Source organism: Myodes glareolus, chromosome 17 (genome assembly GCF_982192425.1).
Source record: "Myodes glareolus chromosome 17, mMyoGla1.1, whole genome shotgun sequence".
Classification (NCBI taxonomy): Eukaryota; Metazoa; Chordata; class Mammalia; order Rodentia; family Cricetidae; genus Myodes; species Myodes glareolus.
In genome coordinates, this window is record NC_142042.1 from 47,657,300 (window position 1) to 47,671,547 (window position 14,248).

A 14,248-nucleotide genomic window follows, 5' to 3' on the forward strand; every position below is an offset into this window, starting at 1 on the left:
GGAACTGTTCCATCCAGAAAGTCCAGGAGTAGCTCCACTCATCCAAAATGCCTGCCAGTGACACCAGACAAGGAGAGTCCAATACACATGCATTTTGGAAAAGCACAGTAGCTCAATTTCCCTGACCTGACGGATCAGACAAATACTAAGCCAAAAGCCCAAACCTATAGCTCCAATTTGACAAAGAGGCAGTACTCAATGTTATATTTCTAAGAAATACAATCTGTAGTAGTTTGATTAAAAATGACCTACATAGGTCCAAAGGGAGTGGAACAATTAGGAGGTGTGGCCTTGTTTGTGGCCTTGTTGGAGAAGGTGTGGCCTTGTTGGAGAAGGTGTGGCCTTGTTGGAGAAGTATGTTTCAGTCACTTCCCGCTGCCTGCCAGTCCAGATGTAAAACTGGCAGCTCCTTCTCCAGCACCATGCATCCCTCCATGATGATAACTGACTGTCAGTCTGCCCCAGTTAGAGGGTTTCCTTTAGAAGAGTTGCCATGCTCATGGTGTCTCTTCACAACAATAAAATCCTAACTAAGACAGAAGTTGGTACCAGACGTGGGCTATTGCTGTGATAAACCTAGCCATGCTTTTGTCTGAAGGAATGCAGACTTTGGAAGTTTGATTCAGAAAAGCAGCTAAATGCTTTAAGTGAGGGCTTAATGAGCCATCCTAGTAGGAACATGGAAGACAGTGATGCTGAGAGTGATTTGAACTACAGAGGCCTGGCTCAAGAAGTTTCAAAGGAGAAGAACTTCAGCATGTAGCCTAGAGACTGTTCTTGTGATATTTTGATGAAGAGGATGGCTGTTTTTTGCCCTTGCCTGAAGAATCTGCCTGAGGCTAAATTGAAAAGTTTTGGATTAGTTGTGTTGGCAAAGGAAATCTCAAAACAGTCTAGTATGGACTCTATCTTGTTGTTATTACTGTTCACTCATAATGAAAGGGAGCAAGCTGAACAAAGAAAAAATAGAAAATATACAATTTGAGAAGAAAAGGGGCTCCAGGAAGTAGAAGAGAGCTAAATCCTGTGTTCAAGGAGATAAACGGATTAAGAAATGGAATATAAGGAGTAGTGACCTCGGGGTAAGAGCCAGTTAAGTTTCCAACTTTTGAAAAGGAACTAAAGACAAGTTTAGAGCTGGTGTGGTGGTGCACACCTTTAATCCCAGCACTGGAAAGGCAGAGGCTGGCAGATCTCCGAGTTTGATGCCAGTCTGGTCTATAGCACAAGTTTCAGGACAACCAAGCTTAGGCAGTGAAAGACAGAAAGCTGGTGAAGAGGTAACTGAACAAGGGGGCATGATTCAGTTCCAGTAAGTAGCAGAATTTGGCAGCTCTGGCCATGTGGTTCTAAGAGTTAAGGATAGAAGAAAGGGGTTATGGAATTTGTCCCTAAGGAGAGCCACTGAGGTCAGGCATGTGTCAGCAATGTCCCTGAATGGAAACCTAGTAAAGAAGCCTGGAATTGTCTTGGAGAATCCAAGATTCTCCATTCTATGACGCTGTAAAGTTGAAGCCTGGATTGTCTTGGAGAATCCAAGATGTTAGAGGTGCCAGAATCGTGGGGTACTTGCCGAGGAGATCTGCTAACAGGAAGTGGAACCAGCCCAAGAGAAAGAAGTCTATTGCAGTCAACAGGCCTAGCAGCAAGCAGAAAACCACATAGTACTAGTCTAGGGTCTCCATTCTGTTCTCTTCTGGGCTCTGAGTCTGCTTGTGAGTTCTCGTCTTCCCTGTCCTCAGCTTGATGTACCGGGCAATGAGTTCATTCCGGCAATACATCTTGCCCTCATCTGACAAAATGATCCTGCATCAGCCACACAGAGGGTATATGGCCGGCAGGACCTCTTGAAAACTCTACTCAATGCCGGGGTTCCACACACCCTCTGCATTAGGGCTCCCATCACCTTCAACACCCTCACTGCCTCCAGTACCCTCCTCGCTCCCTTCCTCACTGCCTGTCCAGGCCCCACCATCATCCAGGGGGGCCCCAGTCCAGGGCTCCCCATCTGGGCCTCCCGGCCTGGGCAGGGCCAGAACAAGGTCTTATAAACGCGGCTCTTCCCATAGACACATACACGAAGAATTTAATTTGATCCTTATCTCTCCCCCCTGCACAAAAAGCCATTTCAAATGAATCAAAGATCTCAATGTTAGACATGAAACTGAAACTTCTAGAGGACAGATTAGGGAGTACACCTAAGGCTAGAGTAAAGACTTTCTGAGTAGAACCCCTCGAGAAGGACATAGGGTCAGTGATTGACAAATGGGTCTTTGTGAAGTTCAAAGGCTTCCACACTGCAAACTGTTAAGCAGCTAAAGGGGCAGGCTATAGAATAGGAAAAAAAATCTTTGCCAGCTATACATCTGATAGAAGATTAGTGTCTAAAATATACAAAGAACTCAAGAAACCAAACAAGTCCATTTAAAAATAGAGCAATGAACTGAACCAGAGTTCTCAAAAGAAGAAATGCATATTGCTAAGAAATCATTAGTGTTAAACATCTTTAACTATCAAATTAATAGAAATCAAAATGACATTGAGAGTTCATCGCACCCCAACCAACGTGGCTATCATCAAGAAAGCAAAGTAACAATTGTTGGTGACATTGAGTGGAAAGGGGAACCCTCATTTGTTACTGGTGAGACTGGAACCTAAAGCCACCAGGATGGAAATCAGTGTCAGGGGAGGATTCTCAGAAGGCTATAAATAGATCTACCCTATGAGCCAGTTATATTACTCGACAGGTATCTACTCAAAGGACTTTATAACCCACCACAGAAACGATTGTCAGGCCATGTTCATTGCTTCTCTGTTCAAAAGGGTTAGGAAATGAAAACAGCCTAGATGTCCAGCAACGGATGGATGGATAATGAAAATGTGGTACATATATACAATTGGATTTTGTTCAGTCATAAAGAAAAACGAACTCATGAACTTTGCAGGTAAATGGATGGAACTGTCTTTTAGAAAATTACTTTGTTAACCCAGACCCAGAAAGATTACTCTCTCACATGTGGCACCACAAATCTTTTGACTAGTCTGTTTAACTTGGAGCACCTGTAGACCAGGAGACTAGAAATGGGCCCTGGGATGGTGAGCCTAGTTTTCATAAAAATCCTAGTTTTATGATAAATACTAATAAAATGTAAGTCTGTTGGCTCGCCTTGGGTTTGGAGACTGTTAAGTCGAAAGACACCAGTTCTGGGATACTCATCTGTGCACAATTCCTAAGACAAGCTCCCGTAGGCTGAAAGCCTCTTGAAAACAACAGGCTTACTTTGGACAAAAGCTAGCACAGTTCTGACCCTTCTGGATAGGAAATGTCCAGAACCCCAGAATCTCCTTCAAATGCCAGGGCGGTTTTGTCACTACAGATAACGACTATTTTGAGAATGTTGACATGTTTCACTGTGGCTGTGTTATTATTCTGCATGAAGAATCCAACAAAAGGGGATTCCACTCCTGCTCCACAAGTTCAGGAAAGCTCTGGAAAATTCTGACAGGGACAGGGCGGCAGATTGGGTGCGCTCAGTGCAACAATGTCTTGTGCCACATGCTCTCCCTCCGTGGCTCACCTTTTCTGAGTCGGAATCAAAGGCGGAATTCCAGTTCCTCAGCCCTTCTCTGAGCTCCATGATGTCCACCACACCATCCCCATTGCGGTCCAGGTCTTCGAAGAGGATCTCATAGACCAACTGGCTATAGCTACTCTGGCAGGCCGCAGGGGGCAGCACGAAGTCCCGCAGCCAGCACAGCATGACCCTCGCCGCGGCCGCCACGACCGCCACGACCGCCAGGGCCACCGCTCCACCTGTCGCCTCCGCGCGACGTCAGGGCGGCGCACAGGGTCGCGGGTCGGCGCCTGGGCCGCGCCAGCTGCAACCGCCTGAGACCCGAGCCCACGGTTCTCCACCCACCCCACCCCCGTGCCGGAACCTTGAGAACCTGGGCGCTGCCGGGTGGGAACCTGGGCTCCGCGTGCACGCACCTCCCTCACCGGAAGTTGGACGTTGGGGAGCCTGAGGCTGTGACCACCCACACCTAACGCTGCTGTCGGAAACGGTTGTGAGCTTGGAGTTCGGCAAAAGGATGCTAAGGGCAGCAGGGTTCCCAGGAAGTGTAGAAAGTGCCGCTGGGCCTGTAGGATCTGCTCACACACAATTTCCCAGAGGAAGCTGCCCGAAGTCCGTGGTGTGAGGGTCGATTCTCCCCTGTGGGCTTCTTCACAAAGAACAATACAGCCCAGGGTAACCGTTATCCGCAGTACCATAGCTGCTGCCTGGCCCTGGGAGCCATGACTGTGTTTGTGGTGATTCGTTCGCTGTTTACTGTTTCTCACACGCTGAGCTTAAGGCAAGTGACCATGCCTCGTGGGACTTTCTCCGTTTGGGATCTAGTGCCCTAAAGCCATCCCATACCCCAAGGAAGAGCAGCAGGTAGGCATCTGGACTGGGAGGAGAAACGCCCTACCTGGTCTGAAGAAGGAAGGGAGGAGCCTATCCTCATACCTGTCCTCTTCTGCTCTCCCAAAGAAATGCTTTCCTATTAACCCATTTTCTCTTCCTTGTTTATCACTTTGTCTATTTTATTTATTTATTTAGGGTTTTTGGAGGCAGGGTTTCTCTGTGTAGCTTTGGAGCCTGTCCTGGCGCTAGCTCTATAGACCATGCTGGACTTGAACTCACAGAGATCCACCTGCCCCTGCCTCCCAAGTACTGGAATTAAAGGCCTGTGCCACCACCCCTCGGCTCTCGCTTTCTTCTTAAGAGACAGTGGTCTCGTTCAACCATTGCCGCCACCACCTGCTTTATTGAACTTCCTTATCACAAAACTCAGTGAACACTTTAAAGGCTTGGGTTTATTTACCTAAATATAACCCCAGCAGCACAGACACTGAGAGAAACAATTGATAAACGGTACCTCCTGAAACTGAAAAGCTTCTATAAAGCAAAGGACACACTCAACAAGAAAAAACGACAGCCTACAGAACTGAAAAAAATCTTCACTAATCCCACATCAGACAGAGATCTGATCACCAAAATATACAAAGAACTCAAGAAATTGGTCATCAACAAAAACAAATGATCCAATTTAAAAAAAAAAAAAATGGAGTACAGACCTAAACAGAGAACTCTCAAACAGAAGCATCCAAAATGGTTGTAAGACATTTAAGGAAATGCTGAACATCCTTAGTCATCAGAAAAATGCAAATCAAAACAACTCTGACATTCCATTTTACACCTGTAAGAATGGCCAAGATCAAAAGCACTGATGACAACTTGTACTGGAGAGGTTGTGGGGAAAAGGGAACACTCCTGCATTGCTGGTGGGAGTGCAAGCTGATTCAGCCCCTTTGGATGTCAGTGTGGCGATTTCTCAGAAAATTAGGAAACGATCTTTCTCAAGACCCAGCAACACCACTTTTGGGTATATATCCAAAGGATGCTTAATCGTGCCACAAAGACATGTGCTCAACTAAATTCATAGCAGCATTGTTTGTCATAGCCAGAACCTGGAAACAACCTAAATGCCCCTTGACCGAAGAATGAATAAGGAAAATGTAGTACATTTACACAATGGAGTACTACACAACAGAAAAAATAATTTGAATTTTGCAGGAAAATAGATGGAGTTAGAAAACATCATTTTGAGTGAAGTAATCCAGACCCAGAAAGACAATTATCATATGTACTCACTCATAAGTGATTTTTAAACATAAAGAAAACCAGCCTACAAATCACAATCCCAGAGAACCTAGACAACAATGAGGACCCTAAAAGAGACATACATGAATCTAATCTACGTGGGAAGTAGAAAAAGACAATATCTCCTGAGTAAATTGGGAGCATGGGGACCTTGGGAGAGGGTTAAAGGGGAGGGGAGAGTCAGGGAGGGGAGCAGAGAAAAATGTAGAGCTCAATAAAAATCAATAAAAAAAAAGTTCAAACAGTTCAAGACTTGAAAACTGAAATAGAGTCAATAAAGAAAACACAAACTGAGGGAATTCTGGAAATGGGAAAGATACATAAATGAACAAGAACTATAAATACAAGCAAAACTAACAGAATACAAGAGATGGAAGAAAGAATCTCAGGCACTGAGTATACTATAGAGGAAGTAGATTCATCAGTCAAAGAATGTTAAAACCAACAAATTCTTAACACAAAATATCTAGGACACCATGAAAAGACCAACCCTAAGAATAATAAGGATAGGAGAAGTCCAGCTCAAAGGTACAAAAAATATACATATCCAACAAGATCATAGAAGAAAACTTTCCCAAAGAAGGATATGTTTATGATGGTACAAGAAGCTTACAGAATAACAAACAGACTGGATGATCAAAGAAATAAAAAAGAAAAAAGAACGCCCTTCACTTTATAATAATCAAAACATTGAACACACAGAAATACAGAATAAAGAATATCAAGAGCTGCAAAGGACAAAGGTCAAGTAACATATAAAGACTGACCTATCAGAATTACATCCAACATCTCAATAGGCTACAGACACTAAGAGATCACAGGTGCCAGCCAGATTACTATACCCACCAAAGCTTTCAATCACCATAGATGTAGAAAACAAGATATTCTATGACAAAAACAGATTTAAACAATACTTATCCACAAATCAAAAAGTACTGGAAAAACTTCAGCCCAAGGAAGTTAGTTGCACTCACAAAAACACAAGCAACAGATAACCTCACACCAGCAAACCCCAAAGAAAGGAAACACACAAACACTACCACCAAAAAATAACAGGAATTAACAATCACTGGTCATTAATATCTCTTAATATCAATGGATTCAACTATCCTATAAAAAGACTCAGGTTAACAGAATGGATAGGAAAACAGGATCCATCCTTCTGTTACATGCAAGAAATGCACTTTAATCTGAAAGACAGACATTACTCTAGAGTTAAGGGTTAGGAAAAAAATTTTCAATCAAATGGGCCTAAGAAACAAGAAGGTGTAGCTATCCTAATATCTAATAAAATAGACTTCAAACTCATATCAATCAAAAGAGATAGAGGACACTTTACACTCACGGGAAAAATGATCAAGATAAAGTCTCAATTCTGAACATCTATGCCCCAAGTCCAAGAGCACCTACGTATGTAAAAGAAACATTACAGCTTAAATCACACATCAAATCCTATTCGCTAACAGCAGAAGACTTCAATACTCCACTCTCACCAATGAACAAGTCTGCCAGACAGAAACTTAACAGAGAAATAAGAGAACTAACAGATGTCATGACTCAAATGGACTCAACAGATATCTATAAAACACTTCACCCAAACACAAAAGAATTTAGTATACCTTCTTCTCAGCACTTTCTCGTGGAAACTTCTCTAAAATTGACCACATACTTGGTAACAAAGCAAACCTCCACAGATACAAAAAGTTGGAGTAACCCCCTGTATCTTATCAGATCACCATGGCTCAAAATTAGAATTCAACAACAACACTAATTGCAGAACCACTACAAACTCAGGGAAATTGAACAATGCTCAACTAAATCACCTCTGGGTTTAGGAAGAAATAAATTAAAGACTTTCTAGAATTCAATGAAAATGGATACACAACATACCCAAACCTATGGGACACTATGAAAGCAGTGCTAAGAGGAAAGTTCATAGCACTAAATGCCTACATAATGAAAATGAAGAAATCTCACACTAGTGACTTAACATCACACCTCAAAGCTCTAGGGAAAAAAGAAGCAGACTTGTTCAAGAGGAGTAGAACACAGGAAATAATCAACTTGGAGAGTGAAGTCAATAAAATAGAAAAAAGAAAACAATACAAAGAATCAATGAAATAGTTTGTTCTTCGAGAAAATCAACAAAATAGACAAATCTTTATCCAAACTAACCAAAAGGCAGAGAAAGAATATTCAAATTAACAAAATCAGAAATGAAACGGGGTACATAACAATAGACACTAAGGAAACCCAGAGAACCACTAGGCTATAGTTTGAAAACATGTATTTCACAAAATTGGAAAAATATAAAAGAAATGGACAATTTTCTGGATTGGTACCACATATCAAAACTAAATCATGACCAAATAAACAATATAATTGACCTATACCATTAAGAAAATAGAAGTCATCAAAAAGAGCCCACAGCTGGATGGTTTCAGCACAGAATTCTACCAGATCTTCAAGAGCTAATACCTAGTCTCCTCAAATTGTTCCACACAATAGAAGCAGAAAGAACTTTGCCAGGCAAACTCTTTTTATGAGGCTACAGCTACCCTGATACCCAAACCACACAAAGACTCATCTAGCAAAGAGAACTACAGACCAATCTCCTTCACGAACATTGATGCAAAAATACTCAATAAAAATACTAGTAAACAAAATCCAAGAACACATCAAAAAAAAACATTCATTATGATCAAGTAGGCTTCATCCCAGAGATGCAGGGATGGTTCAACATATGAAAATCCACCAATGTAATCCACCACATAAATAAACTGAAAGAAAAATTATATGACCATCTCATTAGATGCTGAAAAAGCCTTGGACAAAATCCAACACCATTTCATGATAAAGGTGTTGGAGAGATCAGGGATACAAGGAATATATCTAAACATAATTTTAAAAAAAACAATATACAGAAAGCCAATAGCTAACAAGTTAAATGGAGAGAAACTCAAAGAAATTCTACTAAAATCAGGAACAAGACAAGGCTGTCCACTCTCTCCATATCTATTCAATATAGCACTCGAAGTTCTATCTAGACTAAATAAGACAGAAAAAGGAGATCAAGGGGATACAAATTGGAAAGGAAGAAGTCAACTTTCACAATTTGCAGATGATATGATTATAAGCATAAAAGACCCAAAAAAAATCTACCAAGGAATTCCTACAGCTGTTAAACACCTTCAGTAATGTGTCAGAATACAAAGTCACCTCAATAGATCAGTAGGCCTCCTCTATACAAATGACAAAAGGACCGAGAAAGAAATCAGAGAAACATCACCCTTCACAATAGCACAAATAGCATAAAGTATCTTGGGGTAACACTAGCCAAAGAAGTGAAGACCTGAACAACAAGAAATTTAAGTCTCTGAAGAAAGAAATTGAAGAAGATATCAGAAAATGCTCTTGGATAGGTAGGATCCACAAAATAGCAATCTTACCATAAACAATCTATAGATTCAATGCAATCCTCATCAAAATTCCAACACAATTCTTCACAGACCTCTAAAGAACAATACTCAACTTGGGGGGGTGGGGAGGATAGCCAAAACAATCCTATACAAGAAAGGAACTTGCAGAGGCATCACCATTCCTGACTTCAAGCTCTACTATAGAGCTATAGGAATGAAAACAACTTGCTATTGGCATAAAAACAGACAGGTGGACCAGTGGAATCAAATCAAAGACACTGATATTATTCCATACACCTAAGAACACCTGATTTTTGACAAAGAAGCTAAAATTATACAATGGAAAAAAGAAAGCATTTTCAACAAATGGTGATGGCATAACTGGCTGTCAACATGTAAAAGAATGCAAATAGATTCATATTTATCTCCATGCACAAAACTCAAGTCCAAATGGATCAAAGACCTCAACATAAAGCCAGTCACAATGAACCTCATAGAAAGAACAAAATAACCTTGAACGCATGGTTACAGGAGACCACTTCCTAAATATAACACCAGTAGCACAGACGCTGAAAGTAACAATTAATAAATGGATCCTGAAATTAAAAATGGAACTGAGATGCTTCTAAAGGCAAAGGACACAGTCAATAAAACAAAACGGCAGCCTACAGAATGGGACAAGATCTTCACCAGCCCCACATCAGACAGAGGACTGATCTTCAAAGTATATAAGTAACTCAAAAAACTAGACATTAAAATGCTAAAAAAAATCCAGTTTAAAAAATTGGGTATATAGTTAAATAGAGAATTATTAACAGAAGAATCTCAGATGTTTGAAAGACAATTACGGGATTGTTAAACATCCTTAGCCATCAGGGCAATACAAATCAAAATGACTTTTAGATATCATCTTACACCAGTCAGAATGGCTAAGGTTAAAAACACCAATGATAGCTTATACTGGAGAGGATGTGGTGTAAGGGAACACTCCTTCATTGCTGGTGGGAATGCAAACTTTTACAACCATTTTGGAATTCAGTATGTAGATTTTTCAGAAAATTGGGAATCAATCTACCTCAAGACCCAACAATACCAAAGGATGCACATTTATACCACAATGACCACATACTATGTTCAAAGGAGCATTATTCATAATAGCTGGAACCTGGAAACAAACTAGATGCCCCTCCGCCAAAGAATGGATAAAGAAAATGTGGTACATTAATACAATGGAGTACTACTCAGTGCTAAAAAGCAATGACATCTTGAAATTTGCATGGAAATACATGCAACTAGAAAAAAACACATGCTGAGAGAAGTATCCCAGATCCAGAAAGACACACACGGTTTGTACTCACTCATAATGAATATTAGACGTAAATCAAAGGATAACCAGCATATAATCCACAACTCCAGAAAAAGAAAAGTTAGGTGACAGGGAGAACCCTAAAAGAGACATATGTAAAACCCCTGGGAAGGGGAAATAGACAAGATCTCCTGAGAAAATTGGGACCATGGGAGTGGGGGAGAATGGAGAGCAGAAGGAAAGGGGAGAAGGAGAACGGGGAGAAGAACATGAGGAAACTGGATGGCTGAGATGGGGGAAGACAGAGTTAAGAGTAAGGAAAGATATATCTTGATTGAGGAAGCCATTACGGGGCTAGTAAGAAACCTGACACTAAAGAAATTCCCAAGAATCCACAAGGATGACCCCAGCTAAAATCCTAAGCAATAGTGGAGAAGGTGCCTGAACTGGCCTTCCCCTGTAATCAGGTTGATGATTTCCTTAATTGTCATCATAGAACCTTCATCCAGCAACTGATGGAAGCAGATGCAGAGATCCACAGCTAAGCACTGGGTTGATCTCCCAGAGTTCAGTTGAAGACAGGGAGGAGCAAAGAGGTCATGACTTTGACGGAGACACCCACAGAAACAGCTGACATGAGCTAATGGGAGCTCACTTACTCCAAACTGACAGCAGGGGAACCTGCATAGAACCAGTCTAAGTCCTCTGAATGTGGGTGACAGTTGTGTGGCTTGGGCTGTCTGTGGTGGTCACTGGCAGTGGAACCAGGACTTACTCCTAGTGCTTGAACTGGCTTTTTGGAGCCCATTCTCTTCGAGGGATACCTTGCTCAGACTAGATATAGGACGGAAGGGCCTTGGTCCTGCCTCAAGTGATGTGCCAGACTTTATTGACTCCCCATGGGAAACCTTACCCTCTCTGAGGAGTGGATGGGGGTGGGGTAGGGGGAAGGTGTGGGAGCAGGAGGAAGAGAGGGAGTGGGAACTGGGATTGGTATGTAAAATGAGAAAAGATTATTTTGAATAAGGAAAGGAAGGGAAGGAAGGAGGGAGGGAGGGAGGGAGGGAGGGAGGGAGGGAGGGAGGGAGGGAAGGAAGGAAGGAAGGAAGGAAGGAAGGAAGGAAGGAAGGAAGGAAGGAAGGAAGGAAGGAAATCTTGGGACATGCCTTTAATCCCAGTATCCTAGTACTGGGGTGGGGGATAAAGGCAAACAGATCTCTGTGAGTTCAAGGCTAGTCTGGTCTACAAAACAAGCTCCAGGACAGCCAGGGCTACACAGAGAAAGCCTATCTGGGGGTTGGGGTGAATTATCCTCTGCTGTGTATGTTCATCTTGGTGGTTTGGGGGAGACTCCTAACAGCAGAAGTGAAGGTGTCTCTGACTCTTTTGCCAGTTCTTGGGAGCTCTTTCCTTCTAGTTGGTCGACTTGCCCAGCCTTTATATGAGGGTTTGAGCCCAATCCTATTGTAACTGCTATGCCATATTCAGTTGTTATCACTGGGATGCCTGCTCTTTTCTGGAGGAGTGGAGGAGAGAGGAGGTGGCCTGGGGGACTGGGAGGAGTCAGGTAGGGGAAGCCGCAGGCAGGTGTATTGCATGAGAGAAGAATAAGTAAAATAAATAAACAAATAAATAAAAAGAAACCATGGCAAGAAGTTGCTTCTAGGATGAGAGAGCTGCAGAAAAATGCCAACTGCTAATGAAAACCTGGGCAAAACAAAAAATAAGGGCTGGGTACAGTATCTGGAATGTAAAAAAAAAAATGGATCCGCATTTTCTGTGGAAAGGGTGGGGGGCAGAAATCAGTTGTAGAGAGTCAAACACTAAATAAACTCTAGTTCATACTGTGCACAAAAGTAAATTCCAGAACACATAAAGGATGGAAGAATGAAAATTTAAAATGTTCTGAAGAAAATTTAGAATACCTTTGTGATCTCACTGTGAAAAGGGAGTTTCAAAGAAAAAGCATAAACAAAAATGTTGTTTTAATCAGAAGACATAAAGTAAGATTTGGTGAAGTTGATAGTATCTGTACAGTAAAACAGGTCATTCTAGAAAATAAAAATAGAGGCTGGAGGCATGGCTCAGTTGCTAGTGCTTGCCTAGCATGCGCAAAGCCCTGGATTCAAACCACGCCCCATAAACTGGGTGCAATGGTGTGTGCCTATGATCGCAGCATTTAGAAAGTGTGGGCAAGAGGATCAGGAGTTCACGACCATCCTCAGCTACAAAAAGAGTTCCAGGCCAGCCTGGGCTACATGAGATGATGATGATGATGATGATGATGATGATGATGATGATGATGATGAAGAAAGTCACAAACATAATAAAATTACTTGCAATTAAGAAAATAGTGGTGTTCAGAAAGCATAAGGAATTCTATAGGCTAGTAAGGAAAAGACAAATGACTTATTAAATAGGCAAAGACTCTTAATAGGGACCCATATAACCTATAAATTACTATTTCTACATAGCAACAGTACTTGTCTTATTACTATGTCCTCATTTCTTCTTTGTTCCCACTTAGATAACAGGATCCATCATCTATTTAAGTTTCTGAGACTGAACTGAGGGCCTTATGCTGAAATCCCCAACCCTCGGGTCCATTTTTTAAAATATCATTATTTAATGAATGTTACTTTTATATAATTATGCCTATCTATACCTGGATATAATAATAAGTCTCACAGTTTAACAGAAAAGTAGAGAAACATGATAAATATTCTAACACTTTGGGCATTTGACTTCAATTTTACGTATGGATACTGCATTTACTTCATTTCCTCCCTCCATCTCCTCCTACACCCCCTTGAGTCCTTCTCAAGATCATTGCCTCTTCTTTATTCATTATTATTGTTGTGTATATATAATGAGTTATTAAATAAATACCACATGCTTGGTCCCTTTAGTGCTGCTTATATGTGCATTATTTTATGACTGACCATGATACTGGATAGCTAATTACGGGGTTCATCATCGGGGAAAGGTGACTCTTCCTTCTCGGCAGTCATTAACTGCCTGTAGATCTTCATCTAGGGGCTGGGCCTTAGGAGATTTCCATCATCCATAGCAGCATGTCAACTGACGGTGTCATTATTCAAGTCTTTTCTTAGACCACCATATTGTTGAGGGTTTATGGGTACAGCTTCCCTGTTACACATGGAAGACACAATTTACTGCAGATGAAATACACATACACTTACATGTATGTAGTTCAGGGAAACCATAATATGATTCCTTAATAGCATGTTCAAATGGCTGAAGATTGAAACACACACAGACACACAGAGACACCAGTCATCCTTGAAGCCAGAATGCCCCAAGAATTCCCCCCTTATTGTGCTCAGGGGCAGCTTATCTAGGGATAGCCACGCCCGAGCCAAACGCACCAGAAACCACTCCCCTGTCATCAGGAACTCCTGAGGGTCTCGTGCTCAGAGCAGCTGTAGGTACTTAGAGCAGGGGAAAACAAGTTGTTCAGAATTTGGGAGTTCACTGCTCCCAACACTATAAATTTAGCAAATGAGCAATCTTTCCTTATTTTTTAACTTTATTGCCCTTTACAAACAGCCTAGGGCCGGGCAGTGGTGGCACATGCCTTTAATCACAGCACTCGGGAGGCAGAGGCAGGCGAATCTCTGTGATTTTGAGGCCAGCCTGGTCTACAAGAGCTAGTTCCAGGACAGGCACAAAAGCTACAGAGAAATCTTGTCTCGAAAAAAACTAGGAAAAAAAAAAAGAAAGAAAAGAAGAGAAAAGAAAAGATAAGGAAAGGAAAGAGCCTAAGATAGAGATTAGGTTTAATTTTGAAGTTT

The 14,248-nt window shown here is 41.6% G+C and overlaps 1 protein-coding gene across 2 annotated transcripts in view; it reads right to left on the reverse strand.

Moving 5' to 3' along the window:
• Positions 1-3,792, reverse strand: part of LOC125406427 (mitochondrial adenyl nucleotide antiporter SLC25A24-like) — a 56,237-nt gene extending 52,445 nt beyond the window's left edge. For both annotated transcript variants that reach the window (XM_048443412.3, XM_085677809.2), the window contains exon 1: positions 3,579-3,792. In XM_048443412.3, coding sequence (XP_048299369.3) covers positions 3,579-3,761 — 183 coding nt within the window. In that variant the 5' untranslated portion in view covers positions 3,762-3,792. The remainder of the gene's footprint in view (positions 1-3,578) is intronic.
• Between the last annotated feature and the right edge of the window lie 10,456 nt (positions 3,793-14,248).